Source organism: Gymnogyps californianus, chromosome 5, assembly GCF_018139145.2.
Source record: "Gymnogyps californianus isolate 813 chromosome 5, ASM1813914v2, whole genome shotgun sequence".
Lineage (NCBI taxonomy): Eukaryota > Metazoa > Chordata > Aves > Accipitriformes > Cathartidae > Gymnogyps > Gymnogyps californianus.
The window spans coordinates 44,788,071-44,807,784 of record NC_059475.1 but is presented as its reverse complement, the minus strand read 5'-3'; the positions used below and the strand labels follow the sequence as shown (position 1 = coordinate 44,807,784).

The following is a 19,714-nucleotide window of genomic DNA, read 5'->3' as shown; positions in this document are numbered from 1 at the left end:
TTACTCTTGCATAGTATCTGAAAACTAATCTTTTAAGCTGTGGTTCCATGATCAGTTTAACCATGGAACTCAAAAAAGGAATATAAATACAGGCTGCTGTTAAAAATGGGCAACTGCATCCTCTGCTCTTACCCCCTCCATGGCTATGTGTTTGCCCTGTCCTTCTCCCACTCTAATTAAACAGAGAGAAGACGGGAAAGGAAGTTAGTTTTCACCTGGATCACTTTTATAACAAACCTCTGCATAGTCATCACATAACCATGACTGCCAACACAAAGTGGTAGTGGACATGCACAGCCAAAAGAGTAGGAAAGGGGAGGGAGGGGGAAGCTCCACGTGGCAGCTCAGAATTAACTTCCTATGAGGAAAAAACCCACACGTTATAACACATAACAGTTAGAGCTGCAGTAAGGGTACTACTTGAGGGGCATCCTGCCCAGATGCAACTCAGTGGGAAGTGCCAAATCAGCAGCTGCCACATGGGGTCTAGTGTCCTAGAATCAAAATCTAACAAACTGTGGGACAAAATCTGTCACAAATGGCCTGGACAAAAGATGCAGAACTTGGCTGGACCCACAAAAACTTTACAACACAACATTCCTCTCAAGGCTGGGCCTCAATCACTTGCCTAACATACAATGGGTCCCTCAGATTTTCCCTGTTTCGTCCTCATTTAAAGCCATGGGATGGCCAAGGAGTCCAAGTAATAGAAAAACGGGAAGAAAGTCATAAGCACGCCTTATCCTATCATCCCCCCAAAAACCCCAAACCAAACCCCATTACTTCTGAGTAAGTAACCATTAATTCTTCAATGAGCAGTCAGTGCAGTTCTAAGTATGGATGACTGAAAAAGCTATCAATAACTTCTGTAATATCTAATGCCTTAGTGACATGTGCAGGAGGAAAACATTACAAGAGCTGCTGCTTGACTGATTTCAACTGAAACGCCTCTTTCATACCACCTAGAGGGATGCCGCTAGAAAACAGAAGGAATGACCCAAATTATAGATACATTAACTTATACAAATACAGATCCCCTTCCAGACAATCTGAAATGCTGCTGCAGAATAAGGTGGCATTTTTCCAGATCTAAGTTGATGTTAGAACTCTAAAAATGCAGTTGCTCATATCTGAAAAACTAAACCGTTAAGCACTCTATCTTCAAACATGAGCATCATTACTCCTAGCACCAAAATCACATTCTGTCTATTTAAGAGTATGCAAAAATTAGGGAGAAATTTGTAATACTGAATTATGGACACTGACCCCATTTCATTAGTAGGGAGAGTATGATAGGCAGCTGTTATTACTCAGATCCTTACTTACTCACAATAGAAGACAACCCTTACCTCAAAAAAATATAATCTGATTTGTGCGTTAAAATGTTTCAGTACTGCTTTTCTCAAAGTCATCAGCTTAGTGCATACAAACAGCACACAGTACAACTGGCTCAGTGTTCCAATAAACAGAATCAAGGTCACTGTCCAAAGAGTTTTAAAATGCCTCCTTCGATGGGAATCCATCTGCATTGCTTTTGCTTACAATTACCTTGAAAGACCTGAGCTGGTCTGGCTATAGCCAGGGTAGTCACAGAGATATCAATACACACAGCAATACATATGCTCTAGGGAAGACCTCTGTATCCCGTGAAAATAATTTAAGGGCTGACTTTGAAAGTCTGGTGTAGAAATTAAGAAGGGAAGGAGAAAGAAAGCCTTACTACCGTGAGTTTCATTACATTTCCTCTAATGACAACAGTCACTCAGTACACGTCCAAACACTTACTGTCTTGACAAAACAGACTACTACTCAATTTCTCTTTTAGAGGGATTCTAAATTCAATCACAACAGATTTAAAACTCTGAAGCGTTATACATCTTGAACAGAATAACAATTTCAATTCAAACCATGAATGCACTCTACATATCTGCATGTAATTTGAACACTTACTGATTGATAACTTCTATACAGGAACAAGAGAATTGTAAAAGCTCCAACAATGCCAGCACAAATCACTATTTCCCACGGGAAACCATACAGATCAGGACCAGGTCTCATATCTTCAGGCAGTGAAGCCACAGCCTGAAAAATAAAGTAAAAAGCTTCAACTAAAGGAAAAGAGGTTAATATTTTCAACAGAAATAGACATTACATGTTGACTTACTTTACTTCTAAGGCTTGTACCTCCATTTTTTTCCAAAACTCTGAGAAAATGGTTAACAGAAGCCTTTGATTTTTAAATTATACATTTACCAAGTGAAGAAAAAAAATAAGAAAAGAGAAAAGTTCCAACAAGATATGATGATGACTAGATAAGGCTCTGAAAACTTTTCCTTCTGAACCTACCAATTACGGTAAATTCTCCTTCGAGTTGTCTACACGTTTCACTGTTAGAAAAACCAATACTAATAAGTATTTTATGATTTACTGGTAGAAAATTTCTTTGGTAGAAAAACCTGCTCAAACAACTTCATGCTAAAATAACATACTGAACACAGTCAATGATTTAACACATTTTACACACTTCCAATTTTTATTTGTAAACGGATATCACTATTTTCTCAAAGATATAACCTGCTTAATGTAGCTCACGTTTACTACGTGTGATCTGTGTTTAAGAACGTGTTACTGTGCAGTAAAGTCTTAATCTCGATTTCTTTAATAAAACGGCCAGACTACCCCCATCTCAAGCCAAGAGGGCTGTGCGTGTGTGATGAGGGAGCGTTCGTTTCACTGCTTTGCCTTTCTGAGACCTCCGTTATTCTCGAAGAAACGGCCAGCTTCAACAGGACCCGCGCGGCCCGGGATGCCCCCAGGCCCCCTCCAGCCGCCCAGCTCTCGGCGGGCTGCCGGGCCCCGAGGCCGCCGGCGAAGCACAGCCCGGCTCTACGCCGCGCACGGGGTTCCTGTGCCGCAGCCGTGCGCTCCGGTGCGGGGCCGTTTCTCTCAGACCCGAGCCCCTCGCCACCCCCGGCAGCGCCGTTTCCCCCAACGCCGAGGCGCCGCTGCGCGAGACGCCGGCCCTCGCGGGGGTCCGCCAGAGCCGACCCCGGGCGGAGGCGGGTCCCGCACTCACCCTGCGCGCCCCTTCCAAGGCCAACCCGCAGTAGCGCTGCGCGCTCTCTCGCAGGCCCAGCCACAAGCTGGCGGTGGCGACGTCCAAAGCATCCCCGCGGCCGCCGGCAGCCATCTTACCGCGAGCGGCGGCGGCGGCACGGGCCCCCCACCGCGCGGCCCCTTCCGGCTCGCCGCTTGACAACCGGCCTGTACCACTGCAACGGGGGGGGGGGAGAAAAACCACTGCTACACCACGGGAATGGTGGAATAGCCCGGGCGCAGATGGGAGCAGCCAGGGGAGCCTGAAGGGGGCGGTGGGCTGTACCACTGCGACATGAATGGGGGCGCAACACCACCGCCGGGGGGGGGGGGGGCGGAGCGGGAGATACCACTGCCGGGGGAGGTGAGAGCGCGACGGCAGCAGCAGGCCTCGGGCCTCACCGCCCCGCCTCGGCCCAGAGCGCGGGTGCTCTCCGGACGCGGCTGCGAGTTCCAGAGCCGGCGGGGCCGAGGGGCCGGTGCGGCTCAGGGGTGCCCTCCCCGCGCAGCTGTCTGGCGCGGGGGGCGCCCGGCGGCTCTGGACCGGGCGGTGCTGCGGGCCCAGGGAGCCGCAGGTCTCCGGGACCTCTCCCCACAGGCCCTCCTCTTCGCATTACGCGCGCAGGCGGGAAGGACCGACAGCTCCCCTCAGCGTACGCCCGCCGCCGTCCCCCCTTCCTCCGGTACTGACGCGGCCCCGCTGGCCCCGAAACCTACTCCTGTTCCATCCTTAAAAGCTACGCGCAGGGAAACTCACCTCCCCGTTGGCGCCTGCCGTTTCCATCTGTACCCGTGCAGCAGCGGGTCTTTACAGAAATAAAACTTATCTGGGCTAGATTCCTCGGGAAGGGCCTGGCCCAGCCGGGGGGACATGCCACCTCGCCGCTCGTGGTGCCACCCAGGGAGCCGGAGCGGTCATTTGCCCGGCGGGCGGGGGGCGGGGGGGGGGAGGGCAACAGGTGGATCAACGACCGGCGGCGGCCGCTCCCTCTTGCGCAAGCGGGTTGCGTACGTGCAGCGGCGGTACACCGGCGGTACACAGCCCTTCATGGCCCGCGGTAACGCCCCGATACGCTCAGGAGTAGTTCAGCGTAATTTAAGCCACATTTCTTCGGCTGAGTTTCTTCGTTAAAAATTGATCGTGCTGGGGCTGCTGCTACGCGAATGTAAGGGAAACGGTAGCTGCAGTGCCACATAGCAATGGGTTATTTTTCATCTCATTTGCCAGGACTATTTTTGTATTATATTTTTTCTTTTTTTTTTTACATGTACTTAACTACTACTTTTTTTTTTTAACGTATGCTAACTCAGTTTTCACAATGCAAGGTGAGTGACTTGCCCGTGAAGCTGGTACCACCTAAGAGACAGTGATAGGTAGAAGGTGGAAGTGGCTTTTTTAGCTGTATCAAACAGTACGAGAATGAGTTTGGCCATAGCAGTGAGCTATCAATGAGCATTGAAATCCCGTCTGCTTCATGAGGGAAAAAAAAAGCAAAGCCCTTCAGTTTTCTTCTAGGCTGCAATTTAACCAGAACCTATGTAAGTACACTAGAAATCAGGAACAAATTTCTGTGGTTCTTAACCTTCAGTTACCCAATCTAAACAAAGTTAAACGAAAGTACCAAAGTTAATGAAGTTCACCATATACCACTTTACCTGATACTACTCTTCTATTTAGATGGGACAGTGCAACACCATCTACCTTTCCTCACATTCCTCTGGCGGCATTGTTTCTTGTGCAGTTATGTCCAGTAAGGTCCACTTTCACTCTGCCCCTACATTTTGATATTTAAGACATCCCCATAGCATTCATAATCCCACTTTGTATTTTATATATTTGCTTAGAAAAGTATTTTTTATGCAATTATGAAGTATGGGAATCTTTGGGAATCAAAGCTTTGAAATTATTACTTTGTAAAAACAACTGAAGTATTCTGGTTATTTTACTCATCCTAACCCAAACTTTCTAAGTCCAAGCAAATTTAATTAGTACTGTCATGGGAACTAGAGGGAGACATGAGTTTCATTTAAAGCAAAAACAAAACCAAACGCCAAATGCTGATATTTTGACCACTGAGGTGTTTCCTGGCTGTTCTGTAAAAAAAAAGCACACTAAGTTCATCAGGTTCTGCAGTGCAAACAACAGAGACAGATGAACAGCAGCTAACCTGGCATTTTCTTGTTCCATCTCTATCTCATTTAGCATCAGATACCCCCAGAAGCAAGGGGACTGCAGAGGGTTTATTTAAAAGGATCTTTTTTTCTTTCTTTCTTTTTTTAGGAGCTTAATTGCAGAACATAACCAATAACTGGCTTAATTTTGCACTAATGTCAACACTGTATCACATAAAGAATTCTTACCTTTTTGATCATACTCATCACTGCTGAAAATACAGATTTTATCGATTCCCTGATCTCAAGAGCATTCAAGCACAGAAGTATCTGATGCATCCAGCCTCCTGGTTTGTTCATAAGGAGGAAAAAAAAAAAAAAGGTTTTACATTACAATTGTCAACTTATGTAATTCCAACCAATTTTTTTGAAGACTGCAAATTTATTTTCCTTAAAATTAACACTTACCGTTACTTGGAACGTAGTTCTGGATGGCATCTGAGAAAGGCTTTTTGATATCAAATGGAGAGTCAGCTACTGAACTGTCCATTTTTTCTTCAGAATTTACTGAAGGAATCGCTACTGCTTTTGAATATTGGTCATTATCGTGTTCACTGTCTACAGCTGCATTCATTTCATGTTCCTTCTCTGGTGTTTCTTCTAGTAGCTTTCTTCTGCTGCGTACTCCTGCAAATAATTGCAAAGGGAAATCATGCTAATTTTCAGAGAATTGAACTTACACACACTTTTATAAGATATTAACCTCTATGGAGATTTTGATTTTTTTATTTTTATTTTCCTCAAAACCAAACACTCGAGTGCTACATTAGAGTAAAAATGTGCTACAGATTTATGATTTAAGAAATACTTGTTCAAATAATGGTCTCAGAACAGAGTTTGGAGGATAGAGCTTTAAGCAAAACTGGTGTTGTAGTAAAAAGTAGTTAAAATCAATGGTCAGGAAAAAATATGCTTGGTTTTTATAGTTAGCCTATAGATTACCTATTCAGGATTATTAGGTCTCTTTCTTATATCCAAATACAAGTGGGAAAAGCTTTACAAAAAGAACAATTAAAAATGCCATGTAGGATTAAAGATTAACAGCTTCCCACAAGATAACAAACTTCACTGCAAAATACAAGAAACCACAGGCATGTTCATGCAGAAGTATGACTGGAGGCACCTAGCTGCCTCAGTTTCAGTGACTTGGAGTAAATTTCCTGAAGCCAATAAAATACCGCTTTCAAAAAAACCCACATCTTGCTTACCCATGTAGAAAAAAAAAATACCATTTACAAATTGATTAATTTTTTAATTCTATGCTTCAAGTCAGTGCTAGCCAAAGATACGTATCACAAATAGTCCAATAGTCAAAAGTCAGGAAGAGTAACTGGCTCTTAAACTGTTACTGTTATATTAACTCAATCTGTATTATCAGATCCTCAAAATATCATAAATCAGTCATTAACTACTGTGAGTTAGGCTCGCTACCTCTTGATTTTAAATCACCAGAAGGAGACAGCATTGTATCTGTTGTATTTTTTTCCTCAAACAAGGCATATTTTGTTCTTGCTAAATCACTGTTAGTGAAGCATTAGTCCAGTACCTTTAGCTGCAGTTCGGGCTGCACAGTTAATTGTTATAGCAGACAAAAGCTCTGGCAGCCCTAGAAGAACATTCCTTTTTTCCATACATTTTTCCTGCCCAGTGTCGAAATTGTGCCCCTTTTGTGCAGACACAATCACTTGTTTCCTCTGCATAACATCGTCTTTACATGAGTAAGCTGTGATTTCATGATGAATCTTTTCAAATTGCTGGTGCAGTTGCATCATTACACTAACTGTAATGCCTTTTTTTTTTCTTTAAAATTGTCTTCTATTTTAGAGGGCTTCTAGGGTAAAAGTTCACATTCAGTCAGACTAATATCACATGACTGCTCTGTTGCTTTTATTGTCAATGAATTTTCCTTTTTTTTTTTTTTTTTGGACTTGGATTCAGCTGAAGACTTTGGTATTACTGTGCCTTTTGAAGTAGTGTTTGATGATGCCTTCCAAAACTCAGATTCATTTTCTGTGTTTTTGTATCTCGCACTGCCATAATGGCTTGAATTGATGGGCCTAAATCTGATGATACAGAATAATCTTTTCTTTTACTGTATCACATGTGATTTTTATATTTCTTTCTAAGATCTGGATTAAGACTGTCCTCTGACCCATTCTCTGGTACCAGAAGCTCATGTTGGTAACATGAATTTTCCCGTGTTATTTCTGCTTCACCTTTCTGATGATGTTGCACATTCATAGGAATTTGTTCAGTTTGTAGCTTCTCTCCTGACAAGCTGTCAGCAAGGGCATCAAGTGTTGTCCTATCTTTTACTAATCTGGTAGATTTTGTTGGGTTTTTTCCCCTCCACTGCCCTGTTTGTTATTTTGCACTGCCAGCTGAAGAGAAAGATCATTCTCTTTGGAGGTATCTGCATTACTGTTATCTGATTTGTTATGTTTAACCTTCTGATTTGAGGTGCCTTCAAGATTCTTTTTCCCACAGTATTTTATCAAGGCTTATACTGAGGCCTTTTTTCATTATGGAAGCTTAGTTATTCTGTTCTCAGCAAGCAGTTTTTACCTTCCATTCTGAAACTCGATATGTCTTCCAAATGGCCAATTTCTTTGGAAGTTTTGGTACCTGTTAGACTGAAGCCACTAGATGAGGGGTGAGGAGAGAAAGGTTGGTCTGGAGTCAGTTCTTGGGACTCCTCAGATTTCTGGTCCTGTTCATCATTAAAAATATCCTGACTGAAATCTTTGATGTTGTTTTCATAAAAGCCCAGTGGGTTGTTTTTATTCTCTGGTTTGTGAATTTTCTCTTTTGCATCACCATCCATTTTGAACTGGATTTTTGATGCTGAATTTTGTTCTGTATCACAGCATTCGACTGGTTTGCCTTTCTCAGATGTTTCCAGAGTAAGACACTGTTCACTGTCACATGGGGTCTTCTTGATGCCCAAATGATTATCTGCAGTTCCTGGTAGTTCCCCATAACTTGGTAATTCGCCTTCTGAATTTACAGATTCTTGAATACAAGTGTTCAGGGTATTTTGTTCTTTTTACGCTGTTTCAACTGTTTCCATTTTTTATTTTCCCTGCAGATGAGTTCCAATTTCCACTGTATTTTCAAGATTTAATTTTGAAGGTAAATATAGAGAATCTTTGGAGACAGGGTCATTATAATAACCTTTTATATTGGTCTTTTCCTGACTTTCACTACTTTTAGAAACATGTTCTTCAGCACTGGAATAACTAAACAAGGGTACGTATTGTCTTTGAGATACTTCAGGTTGTACTAGTGTTTCAACAGATAAAATTTGTGAAGCATCACTATCGCTAACTAATTTGACAAAATGTTTTGCTTTTTCATTACTGCATTTATTATTTTGCACAACTAGTGAGGAAAACAGATTGCTTTCTTGGATTGCACCCTCATCTTTTTCAGACAGCTCCTCACTAACTCTCCGATTTACTTGTACTTTCATGGCTCTGTTATTGTTTCCTTGTAATATTTCATCATCATTTTCAGTTTGAGGGGTATCTTCACTAAAAACCACATCATCTTGCAAACTCTGCACTTGCTCTTCTTTGGCTGTTGAACTCCGAAACTTCAGTATGTCTGCAAAATTACTAAAAGAGAAGAAATGGCTCTGTTCTTCAGCTATGTTAGGCTTTTCTTCTGTATTTTTTGTGTCTGAGGGATCACAGTTCTGAGGTGGGCTAGGAGAAGAAATCTGATCTGATGCAATTGATTCATGTCCCTGTTGATTATCATATGTGCCCATATTATAATTAATAAAGCTATTATAGATATTTGTATACCAACCTGACTGGCCATGTTTGCTTTCTGACTCCTGGTTTCTCTTTTTAGCTTCAGTGTTTTTCAGCAGTTGGCTTTCTGATACCAAGTCTTGTTCTGAACTGTAAGGTTCAATTGGCTTCTCTTTGTCACCTGTTAGTATATCAAAAGATGATTCTGTGCTCTTTGAGGTGCTTTTGGTGTCATTAAGAGTACGCACACTTGCTGGTATCTCCCAAGGATTTAGCATGTTACTGTTTGAATCTATTATTTCTTGTGCATAATTCTCTTCATCTTCTTCATCCGTCACTGCTTTAACAGCCTCTTTTGATTCTTTGTCCATGTGTGATTCTTTCTGGTCTAAAGTCTGCACTTCATTCTTATTTGCTTCATCCTCTGTTTCTCCACTTTGCTGGTCTTCCATAGCAATTGTATCTTTCTCAGCATAGCCAAAATTAAGAACATTACTTAAACCCAAATTAAACCAATTTGATTTGGATTCTTGGCTTTCACTCTTTTCTTCTTCTGTCAATAACTCTGTGACTGCTGTTTCCTGTTCATTACTGGAATGTCCAGGCACACCAGAAGCATCATGGATTTGTGGATCATTTTTTTCTGATGCCAAACCAACATCCACATTCTCTTCACCAAAATACAGAAAGTCTGTCAGTCTACTTTGAAACCAAACAGTTGCTGGGGGTTCTTGTTCCTCCTTATCATTTGGCTCCTGTAAGTCATTTTCAGCAGTTACCACTATTTTTCTGCCTCGGTATGTATTTTCTTCTAAAGATTCAGTGATGGCTTTTAAGGGCTCTTCATCATTTTTACTTCCTGTGGTGAACCATCCTGCAATCCAACTAGACTGCGTTGGAATGGGTTTTATTGGGAGACTGTTTTGCATTTGTGGCTCTTCAGTATCATCTTTTCTGTTCTCATTTTTTCTAACCAGCTTTTTACTTGCAGACTCCTCCTGAGCGTGAGATTCCTTGGGATCATTTTCAGAAACTGATTCAACTCCTTCTTCCCTTTGCATGGAGTCTCTTGTATATTTTAAGAGTTTATTTTCATGTAGCTTTGATTCTGCATCAGATGATGAATATTCACTTTCTTTGTTGTGATCATGTAATGCACTATCTTCATTTTCAAAAGCATACTTATCTCCATGAAGACAAAGGAAATCAGTTTCCTAAAAGAACAATATTAACTTTTAAAATGTTTTCATGTGTAATTTTCTACAGCACTGTGTAGCACAGCAATATATCTTTATTCTCTTTCTTTCTGTGTATTTATACCTGTGTAAAACTTTACACGGACTGTAAGTAATTATATTATTCCTAATGGTTCTATATCATTTATTAGATAAAAATTATTTTAGAGGACAATAAACACGCAAATGGAGCAATAATGAAAAAAACATGTTTTGAATTATCATCTGAAATAAAACATGCATCAACACTTGAATTTCTAACTGGATATTAGATTTTTCAGTTGCTGTGAACTACATTGGAAAATCTGGTGATGTTGGTTTACCTTAGTGAGCACTTCAACTTCTTCTGCAATAAAAACTTCGTCAACCTTCACAGCGTCTTTTGGGAAATATCCAAAATCCTTTCCTTTCTGTAAAAAATATAAAAGGAAGGAGAGCATTTAAACTTCAGTGCTAACTATGTTAGGTGCTTGCATATATGCTAGAAAAGTATGAATAAACAAATAATAAGTTTATAGGACTGCCTCCTACCCCCTTCATTTTGTTTGGTCAAAAGATTGGTTTATTTTTCCTTCACCAAAGTGTTCCATTTGCCAGAAAGCAAGGGGAAGTATATTACTCCATACTGTTATTTTCTGTATTATTTTTACGACCTTGTGTTTGTGCAGAACCAAACCAGTAGCCTTAACACTGCTTCAACTGAAGACAACGTTGTGTGCACAGATGGTTTCAGCCATCTCCTGCTAAAATCAGCTGCACATTTCCCATTGACTCAAGTGGGAGAAAAATCGTGCCTTAATAACTAATGACCCATAATAAGTTACAAGAAAAGTAGGATATGAAATTCAGCTACGAGGCCAGCTGCGGCTGAAGAGAAAATGGCAATGAAGATGGCAACACTACAGAAAATAAGTTGATGATAATGCCCAAAAGAATCAAGTAAGGGTCAGTCTGACCAAGAAACCAACCACTAACTTTCTCATCAAACCATTGCACGTAGCCTTTAATGGAGGAATACATCTTGGAAAGCAAGGAAGAGTGAGGTACCTGCAAAGATACTCTCGGATGAAAAAAAAGGAAGACAGAATTTCACCGTTAAACAATAAATGTGACAGATCATTTAAAAAAAAAGTTTACCAATATCTTCTGGTTTTGAAGCACTTACACAGTTTTACTAGCAGTTGGATTTGGATCAATGCATCTATTCCTTCTTAGCTATAACATAACTACATGGCTGTTCTAACTACATTGTCAGTTGTTCCAAATCATTAAATATGCGTGATAACCTCTCTGGGAAGTTTCCTTGAGCGCTGAACTGTGAAGTCAGGTCCCAATACTGGATTGCTGATTAAGCCACTGTAAAACCTTCTTACCCACAGACCTGTAGGTAGGTACCTGACCTGATAGACCTGAATGTTTTTAAAGAAATCAAATGAAATCATTACAGCCAAATGATTAGATGAAGGAGATAGAAAACTTGGATTCTGATCTTGACTTTGTTTCTCCATGAGCGATCTTTGCCAAGATTTGATTTTCCCTTTCTATATAAAGTTAATAACAATGACCCATCTCCCAAATACTATATTGGTCCATGACTGGGTAATGTTACAAAAGAGATGGAAGATCCCTAGAAGCAAGCAGACTGCAGTTGTTACGCTATTATTGTACTATCTAAATTATTTATGGGGAAGGTCTTTCAGATTTAAGTACTTACACTTCCTGTCCACAAGTTTTCATTTTTCCTTGAAAGTTTGGAGTATACCATTATCTCTTCCCCTGTTTTGAAGTTAAGATACCGGCAATCAGGCCCTAAGTAGTCTGTGGTGGCTTGAACTCTGCTCATTGCTGCTGGAATAGTATGTAGAAGGAAAGAAACAAATAAGTATAGCAACCATTTTGTCTAAAGTCAGACAGGTTACTGAAGAAGTCTGATATATATAAATACATTAAAATGTTTGTTGATACATCAATATATGCTTTGTTATGATAATAATCCATTTATATCATTAAGTGGAAAGCAGCTAATACAAAAAGCAGCCCTATCTTGTCTTCTTTCCTATTTAGTACAGACATCAAGGAGAAAAGCTCTTGTCCTATATGGGCATTTTCCAGTCCTTATTCAGCCAAGCTTTCAATGCTGAAATGCATGTGGAGAATTAGCAAGTTCAACTACTAAAGCCAAATCTAAACAGCTAAAAAATATTTCCCAGGCATATTTATAATTGTATATTTTAGAAATTCTAAGTTAAATCTAGTAATTATTTCAGGGATTTTGTCCTCTATTTTGAATACATTTATCTTATGAAGAAAATAGGTATGTTTAAGCAATATAAACCTTAAACACATTGTCAAAGACAAAGTTTCCAATTCAATTTGAATGACTTTAAATTCTCTTTGTCTCCACCCCTGTCTCCCCACAGAAACCACTGCTGATGTACTCTGGTCAGTTTGGAGCCCATTCCACATGCTGTTGCACAAAGACAGACATCTCTGAGCATCCAGAACCCACTGAAGTCAGTATGGTTCCACAGGAAAATGAAGATCCATCAGCAGAGGAAATCTAAGGTCTCTTCCACTTCAGGACAAGCTATCCACCTTGAAAGTGCAACAATTAAGACTGCCAAACCAATGGAGACAGCTTAGCTTAGAAACAGCTTCAACTACATATGATTATGACAGGTTTCACAATGGTAATCAATGGATAATAAATGGGGCATTATTTGTTGCTGCCTGCTTGTGATTCAGTGGTTCTACCTCCCGCAGAGGTATTTACTCCCCAGGAAGCCCATAACTAGTTACTGCTCTTACTTCATGTTAAAGAAGAAAAAATAAGTAAAGAGGATATATTAATAGGGTCTTTTGTAAGAAGGATTACAAAAAACCCGAACCAAACAGTTTGCTTACAGTAGAAAATAATAGAGCAAAATGGGCTGTGAATGTACTATAAACACAAGATATATAGTCTTCTTCCTCAGTTTATAGCCTACCATTTTTGGTTTTTAAAAATTTCTTTTGTACCTGTAAAGAATGAGTTAAAAATACTTTAAAGCTGCTTTATACTGCCTGTTTTGAGGAAACCTGAGAAAAACTAGCTGTTCAAGAGTATTTTTACTGAACTTTGATCTTTATATACTTACACAACGCAATCCAGCAAGTATTTTTTTCTTTTTTTTTGAAAAGTTTAAGCCTATTGCTCATAAACTTAGTATATTGACAACAAACATTTTCTATGGCTACTAATTTTTAGTCTGTTTCATTGCTGATTTCGACATTACGGTTCGTAATAGCTGCACATACACCACAGACTCCTTTTGAAAAAAAAAAAACCAAAAAACTTTTTACTTACTCTCACATTCCCGATCACCACACTTCTTCCATTCTGAAAGTACCTTTGTACTCTGCAGACTTGTTAAAAATGAAATTACTAACAGCAAAATTCTCTGATCCAAGATCCTTGACATTTTAGATTAAATCTGGAATGCAGTGAAACTGTGGAAACTGCATCGATGTGCGATTAGCAAGAATATTCTACATTATTTTTCTTAGCCTAACAAAACATTGCAAATGAACTTGTAATCCTATTTTCGTTCTCATCTGCTTAAACAGAAGTACACTATGCTAACCTGCTAACAATCTGCGAAGTCAGTTGTCCTGATTATACACATACGTTTAATAATTAACTATGTTCTGCTAGCTAGACTGATGTTTTGAATACAAAGAAACTAGTTCTGGTCACATCAAAATTTAGCCTCTATCAGATAGGTTCTTTTGTACTGAATTTGTGGAAGGTTGTGTTAGGGGAAATTCAACAAGAGTTGTATTAGGATTTTTTCTGGATTATGAATGCATTTTTAATATACATCTTCCATCTGATTTTAAGATGGACTATCAATTTTACGCTTGTATTCATTTGCATGGTTGCTAATATAGCTATTGACAATTTTCTAGCTTTTTTTGTTTAATAAACTATATTTTATGTGCACTGATATGTTTTAGATTATTTGTAGGTGGTCATTGGGAACTTAGAACAGAAATTTTTTCCACATGCTCTTTTGGAGTTTTCTCATGCACTAGATGCGAAGTACAATCCTTTAGCACGGGGAATACTTCCTCAACTCCAAAGTCTTTTAAAGGTCCTTGGCAGTTTTCAGGCTCTTAAGACAACTGGAAAATCCATATGCTATCTCTGCATCATATATCACAGAGCAATATACCAAAGCTAAGCAGATGATATGTCCTGCTTTCTAAGGAATACCCTCTGTTTCTTAGCGACCTATTATCCAATATGGAGTTATAAAGAATGTTTTCTCAAATACAGGTTATGCTTTAAAGTAGTAATTATGCAGGGAGTTGTACACTGGTTATATAGGTATGAAGTTGTGCTATAACTGAAATCTTGCAGAGAGGTTTGCATTAGAAGTAAGCTTTGCTTCAAAGGCTTCACATTGTTGTCCTGCACTTCCTTGGTCATCTAAACACAGTATGTGTAATTTACCTGCAAAAGGGGCTTCACCTTTCCTTTCCCACTCTCCTGCATGAGGTAGCCTCTTCTCTCTCCCTTCTTGATAGCGCCCCAAGAATCTGCATTCCTTCCCAACCTGATAATATTTGCAGCCATATGCTTCCTGATAGGCCTGCCCCTCCTTCAGTCCCGAGCATGACTCACGCGGAATTCACTGTGCTTTCTCTTTCCATGAACCTAAGCTGTACCCTGCTTGCAGCGTAGTTCCCCCTCCCTCCTGCTCCACAACTCAAACCTGCCAGACACTGGTGCTTAGCCTGATCTACTGAGCCAGCAAACAGATCATCTACTGGAGGTTGAGAGAGAGGGCACAGTGAGCCAGGGTCACATTAACCAGCAATATGTCCTGCAAACAAAAAAATCACAGTAGATGACATGTCCTCTAGTTGCAATCTAACACTTTGGCCCCTTCCTTTGCCACATGACCTGGTAGTCAGACAGGCCTATCCTATGACCTAGTACACCAGCTGCCTCTGCTGTTAGGTAATCCACCGGAGAGCTGTCTTGTGCACCAGGGAAAATACACGATAGATCAGCTCCTCCCCGTCCCCCCGCCCTGGTCCTGACTAGCTTTGATGCAGCCCCATCCCCAGCATCAACCTTCTCTCCTCTTCACTCCCCTGGATCTTCTGTTGCTTAGAGGGTCAGTGATTTGGGACCTTCCCTGGGGTCCTCTAGGTTTATCTGTAGGAGGTGAAAGGGGAGAAATGGAATACCAAGCAGCTACAACATGACAAATGCAAAGAAAGCTGGTGAGCAGAAAAGTAGGACGGGCATTTTTTTTTCATTCCCAAGTCTCTACAGATTAGGACAGATTGGTGAGAAGGAATATACAAGAAATTTATACTGGGGGACTCTCTATATATACTAAGTGTTGTACAAAATTGAAAAAAGGGCAACATTTTTATCCCACCAAGATTAACGACTGGTCAGAAGAGTCTTTCATAACGTTGCACACTAACCATGGAACAAAAACCAATAATGGGCCTAGAAAGGTTAACAGTCCCTTTTTGAGCCTGGTAACATGGAGCTGATTCACCTAAAAATGGAAAAGCCAGGTATTCTGACACCTAAAATTACGTACTTCAGCAAGCTTGTGTGGGAGAACAAACTATCAGACCCACACCTTGAGATCTGCGCATTATTACTGTATTTGTCAAAATAGCTCTGAAAATGGCTCTGACTTCAGTTTCATATGGATACCCAAACTAATTCTCAAGTCTTTATATGGAGGTAAAATGTTGCAGCTCATCTTAGCTACTCAATTTAATCTACGTCTGCAATTTTCAAGTTATTCTGGGCACTGCTCATTGTGTAGCTTAGTCTTAACAATCATTCTTCTAGGTTTGAAGCTGTTAAAAGGCTGATGAGCACTGCTCTGATCTCTGTTCTGTGTTATTTGTTCCTCTAGTGACTTGAATAATAAATCATATTTATATCAAATATTCTTTTCTTTTGGGTGTAAGTCCTATGCTTGCAGATGTTATACAAGCATAACTTCTAATCACCTTTGAACTAAAGTCAAAGATAAAGATTCATGGAGTTTATCATAGCTGGCTTCCAAAGGACAAAGTTGAAAGCTTTATAGCAGATAGAGTGAGACTTCAGTTAATTTCTGTTCTGCAGAACTGAAGCAACAAATGTGAGTACTATTACACATGCGAAGACAAACAATGCTAATGAAAAAGTAAGATCTATTTCCAACAGCTTTTGTTAGGATGAAACCATTAACTTTTTATTTGCAATGACATATTAGTAGCTTTAACTACCAAGCTAGAAATGCAGAGATCCCTTAGGATATATTAAAATTCACAGAAGGATCAACTCCGAATTAACGGTGTAATTTAAATAAACTGAGTAGTATGACACACTGGATGGCTCTTTTAAGACATGAGTTTGTGTAAGTAAAAGAGATCTTGCATTTCCTGGACTATTCAGTATCTGCATTAACAATAAAGATCCCAAAGCAAATCATAAGTTGGTAAAAGTTCTTCTAAGTACATTAAAGTCAACATCTATTTTATAACAACAGTAGTATATAACAGCTTTGGTTATATTCTTATGATAGCACCAGAAGGCTCCATACAGAATGTAGGGTTTCACTGTGTGGAATATTGCATTAATACATGGAAGAATATAGTCCATGGCAAAAACACTTTAAAATTATAGTTCTCTTGACTTGGGACGTTTGGATGAAAATACAGGTCAACTTTTACATTGAATCAAATGTCATGCCAAAAAGATTTTTTTTTTTTAAACAAGTATCTTTTAAAAATTAATAAGTCAAAGGAAGAAAAGGAACACTAATTCACTCTTCCAGTTAGACAAATCTAAAAAGGTAACAGTCATTTGTCATCCAGATTTAAACCAACTTTTTCAGCCAGGACAACAAATAGCAAGAAAAAGCCATTATTGCTTCCCTATTACAAAAATGGTTACAAGCATGACAACTCACAGTGCATTTCTAGAAAATCATGGAACTTGTGACTTGTATTACTTTGAATCTTGATAATACATTTCCAAGCTTTGACTGCCTCACATTTTGCCATATAATAGAACACTGTCACCTAATAACAACCGCCTAAACAAGGTTTGTGGTAAAACACAGGTTTGCTAAAAAACTGAGATGGGGGGAGTGGGGGGAAGAAGTCTGAAAGAGCAAAATTATATCATCCAAAACACAGATCTCTGTATATTACTCATATACCACCACCACAGCATTTGATCCCATCATAAATACATGTAGTCTCAGAGAAATACTTCTTTGAGCAGATTTTAAGATTTGTGCATGATTTTGAAGATCTGGGACATACATAAAATGAATAGGTTTGTCCTGTTGTACCACAGGAATTGCTACAAAATCAGCAGCTGAACCTGAATTTCAAAATTATAACTGGGACCTAACCACAAGACCATTACTTCCCTGATAAACAAAAGATGCTCCAGAAATCTATTTGCAAATTTACTGGCTTTGGAAATTAATATTGCTGCAGGGGGGTGTTTAGTTCACTAATACCTGCTTTCCTCAGAAAAATTACATTCAGGTTTCCTCTGAATACACACAATGACACTGTTCTACGCACAAAGACATCACCTTAAGTAAAGGAGCAGGAATTTGAAGAGGTGTACCTTTTATGCAAAGTCATGTTTTAGCTTATAATTAATTAACAATCTGCATAAAATCTACTAACAAGGACTCCGAGTGGAGCATCATGGAAAAAACCACATTCTTGGAGTCCTCCAGGTTATCTGTGCATCAGGACTGAAGAAAAAGACAAGTAAATGGTATAGAGTCAGTGCATAGTATAAAAGCTCTAAAAAAAAAAAAACCAAACCCAACTGCCTTCTAAAGTTATACTTAAAGCTAGAAGGGACCATCTGATGGAAGCACTCCACAAGACAGGCATAGAGCATACATGGTATGTTGCCCACTGACATAAAGCATCTCTACTTCATTTGTAGTTTTTCCCCTTTTCTATCGTTCCTTTTTCCACATTACTTCAGAGAAAAGAGAACAAGGTATTTTTCCTTTGATCTCTACTCACCACTATGGGGAAGGGAAAAAAAGAAAATGTTTTAATCATTTCCTACCCCTATGCTATCTGCACTTAATTCTGAGAAACCCCAAACTGTTGCATTAAATTCAGCCTTAAAATTGTCAGCTATTTGAAACAGTAGACTGGCAACAGATGAAGGAAATTGCAGCCATGGTCTCAGCCCTATCCACAGCTCTGAAATTGTTTCAGGGTACAAGGATGGGACCTTGAGGGCAAATGTAACAATTACTAAAAATACTACTGCTTTATAAAGACACAGGTCTTCATGTAATATTGTGCTAATAGTATACTACTATCTTATACTATTTCTGCAGTGGAATGTTGGTTGGAATATCTAGCTTTTTGATAACTTCATAAGAATGAAGTTTTCTCACACTGATGTTTATGTTGCATTGAGCTGCTTAGATTTAGCAAGGCTAACTAGTAATTAACAGCACAGTTTAACCATGACAGTAAGTTTCTTCTAACAAACATTAAACTATCAAATACATCACCAGCTTTGTACTCAGCAACAAAAATCAATTATTCTCACCTTGTCAAAAATACTTTACTGCCTATAACCTAAAACAATGTAATCAATCCAATCGTTAGTTGTTACCAGGGCCCACCACATTGTTTTTATAAACCCTGTTAATATGGTCCTCTGAAACAATGGCTTTGGACTAGCAACCTGCTTCTCTAGCTTTGCATAATGACCACAGTATCAGCCACTAAAACCTGTAAATACACTACAGCTGTGAATCACTCAAGCTCAAAATAAGAAACCTTAAAAATACTCAGTGTTAGGAAAAAAAAAAAATATAATTAGTCAACAAAATTAAAATGGCTTCCAAAGGCAATTTGAAATATGAAGTTAGTTGAAACATGCAAACCAGTAACATTGACTCAACTACTCAGTAAGTTTGCTCCTTGTGGTAAACTGCTATGTTTAACATTTTCAATGAGGCATTTGAACTTTTGCTTGTCCTTCAAAAAAGGCGGCACATTAAGCCACCACATTCCTCTGAAGGGAAGGAAATATGGTTGGAGACTACTGACAGGAACTAAAAATGATTCTCAGTTGTAAAGAAGCAGAGGCAGACAGGATACTGAAGTAGCAAATGGACTGAAGAATCAATCAAGTACTGAACTTGTTGAGAAGGGGGAAGCCTGAGGAGTTTTCCCACTGTGTCTATTTGTGCTGAAAGAACATTCCACTTCATCCCTTGCTAGACACATTTCTTTAAGCCAGGAAGTTCAGCACTTCAGAAGTCTGTCACTACTGAGTTCATACGAAAAATCCAAAAATTGACACCCTCCCAAACTAAACTTTGCAAAAGTCTGCTCTATGTTCCAGAAAAATGGGGTATATATGGCATTTTGTACACTAAAACA

At 39.5% G+C, this 19,714-nt stretch overlaps 1 protein-coding gene across 3 annotated transcripts in view; it reads right to left on the bottom strand.

Moving 5' to 3' along the window:
• The window catches only part of MIA2 (MIA SH3 domain ER export factor 2), a 38,406-nt gene extending 24,684 nt beyond the window's left edge, over nt 1–13,722 (bottom strand). Inside the window, exons 1-7 of one of the 3 annotated variants that reach the window (XM_050896901.1) lie at nt 13,608–13,722; nt 11,976–12,109; nt 10,585–10,671; nt 9,082–10,240; nt 5,677–5,895; nt 5,458–5,555; nt 1,951–2,082 (exon numbers count right to left, since the gene is read on the bottom strand). In XM_050896901.1, coding sequence (XP_050752858.1) covers nt 1,951–2,082; nt 5,458–5,555; nt 5,677–5,895; nt 9,082–10,240; nt 10,585–10,671; nt 11,976–12,109; nt 13,608–13,722 — 1,944 coding nt within the window. Of the gene's footprint in view, nt 1–1,950; nt 2,083–3,076; nt 3,218–3,853; nt 4,026–5,457; nt 5,556–5,676; nt 5,896–9,081; nt 10,241–10,584; nt 10,672–11,975; nt 12,110–13,607 lie in introns of those variants that run through there. The other 2 variants (XM_050896903.1, XM_050896902.1) reach the window with 2 other exon arrangements.
• Between the last annotated feature and the right edge of the window lie 5,992 nt (nt 13,723–19,714).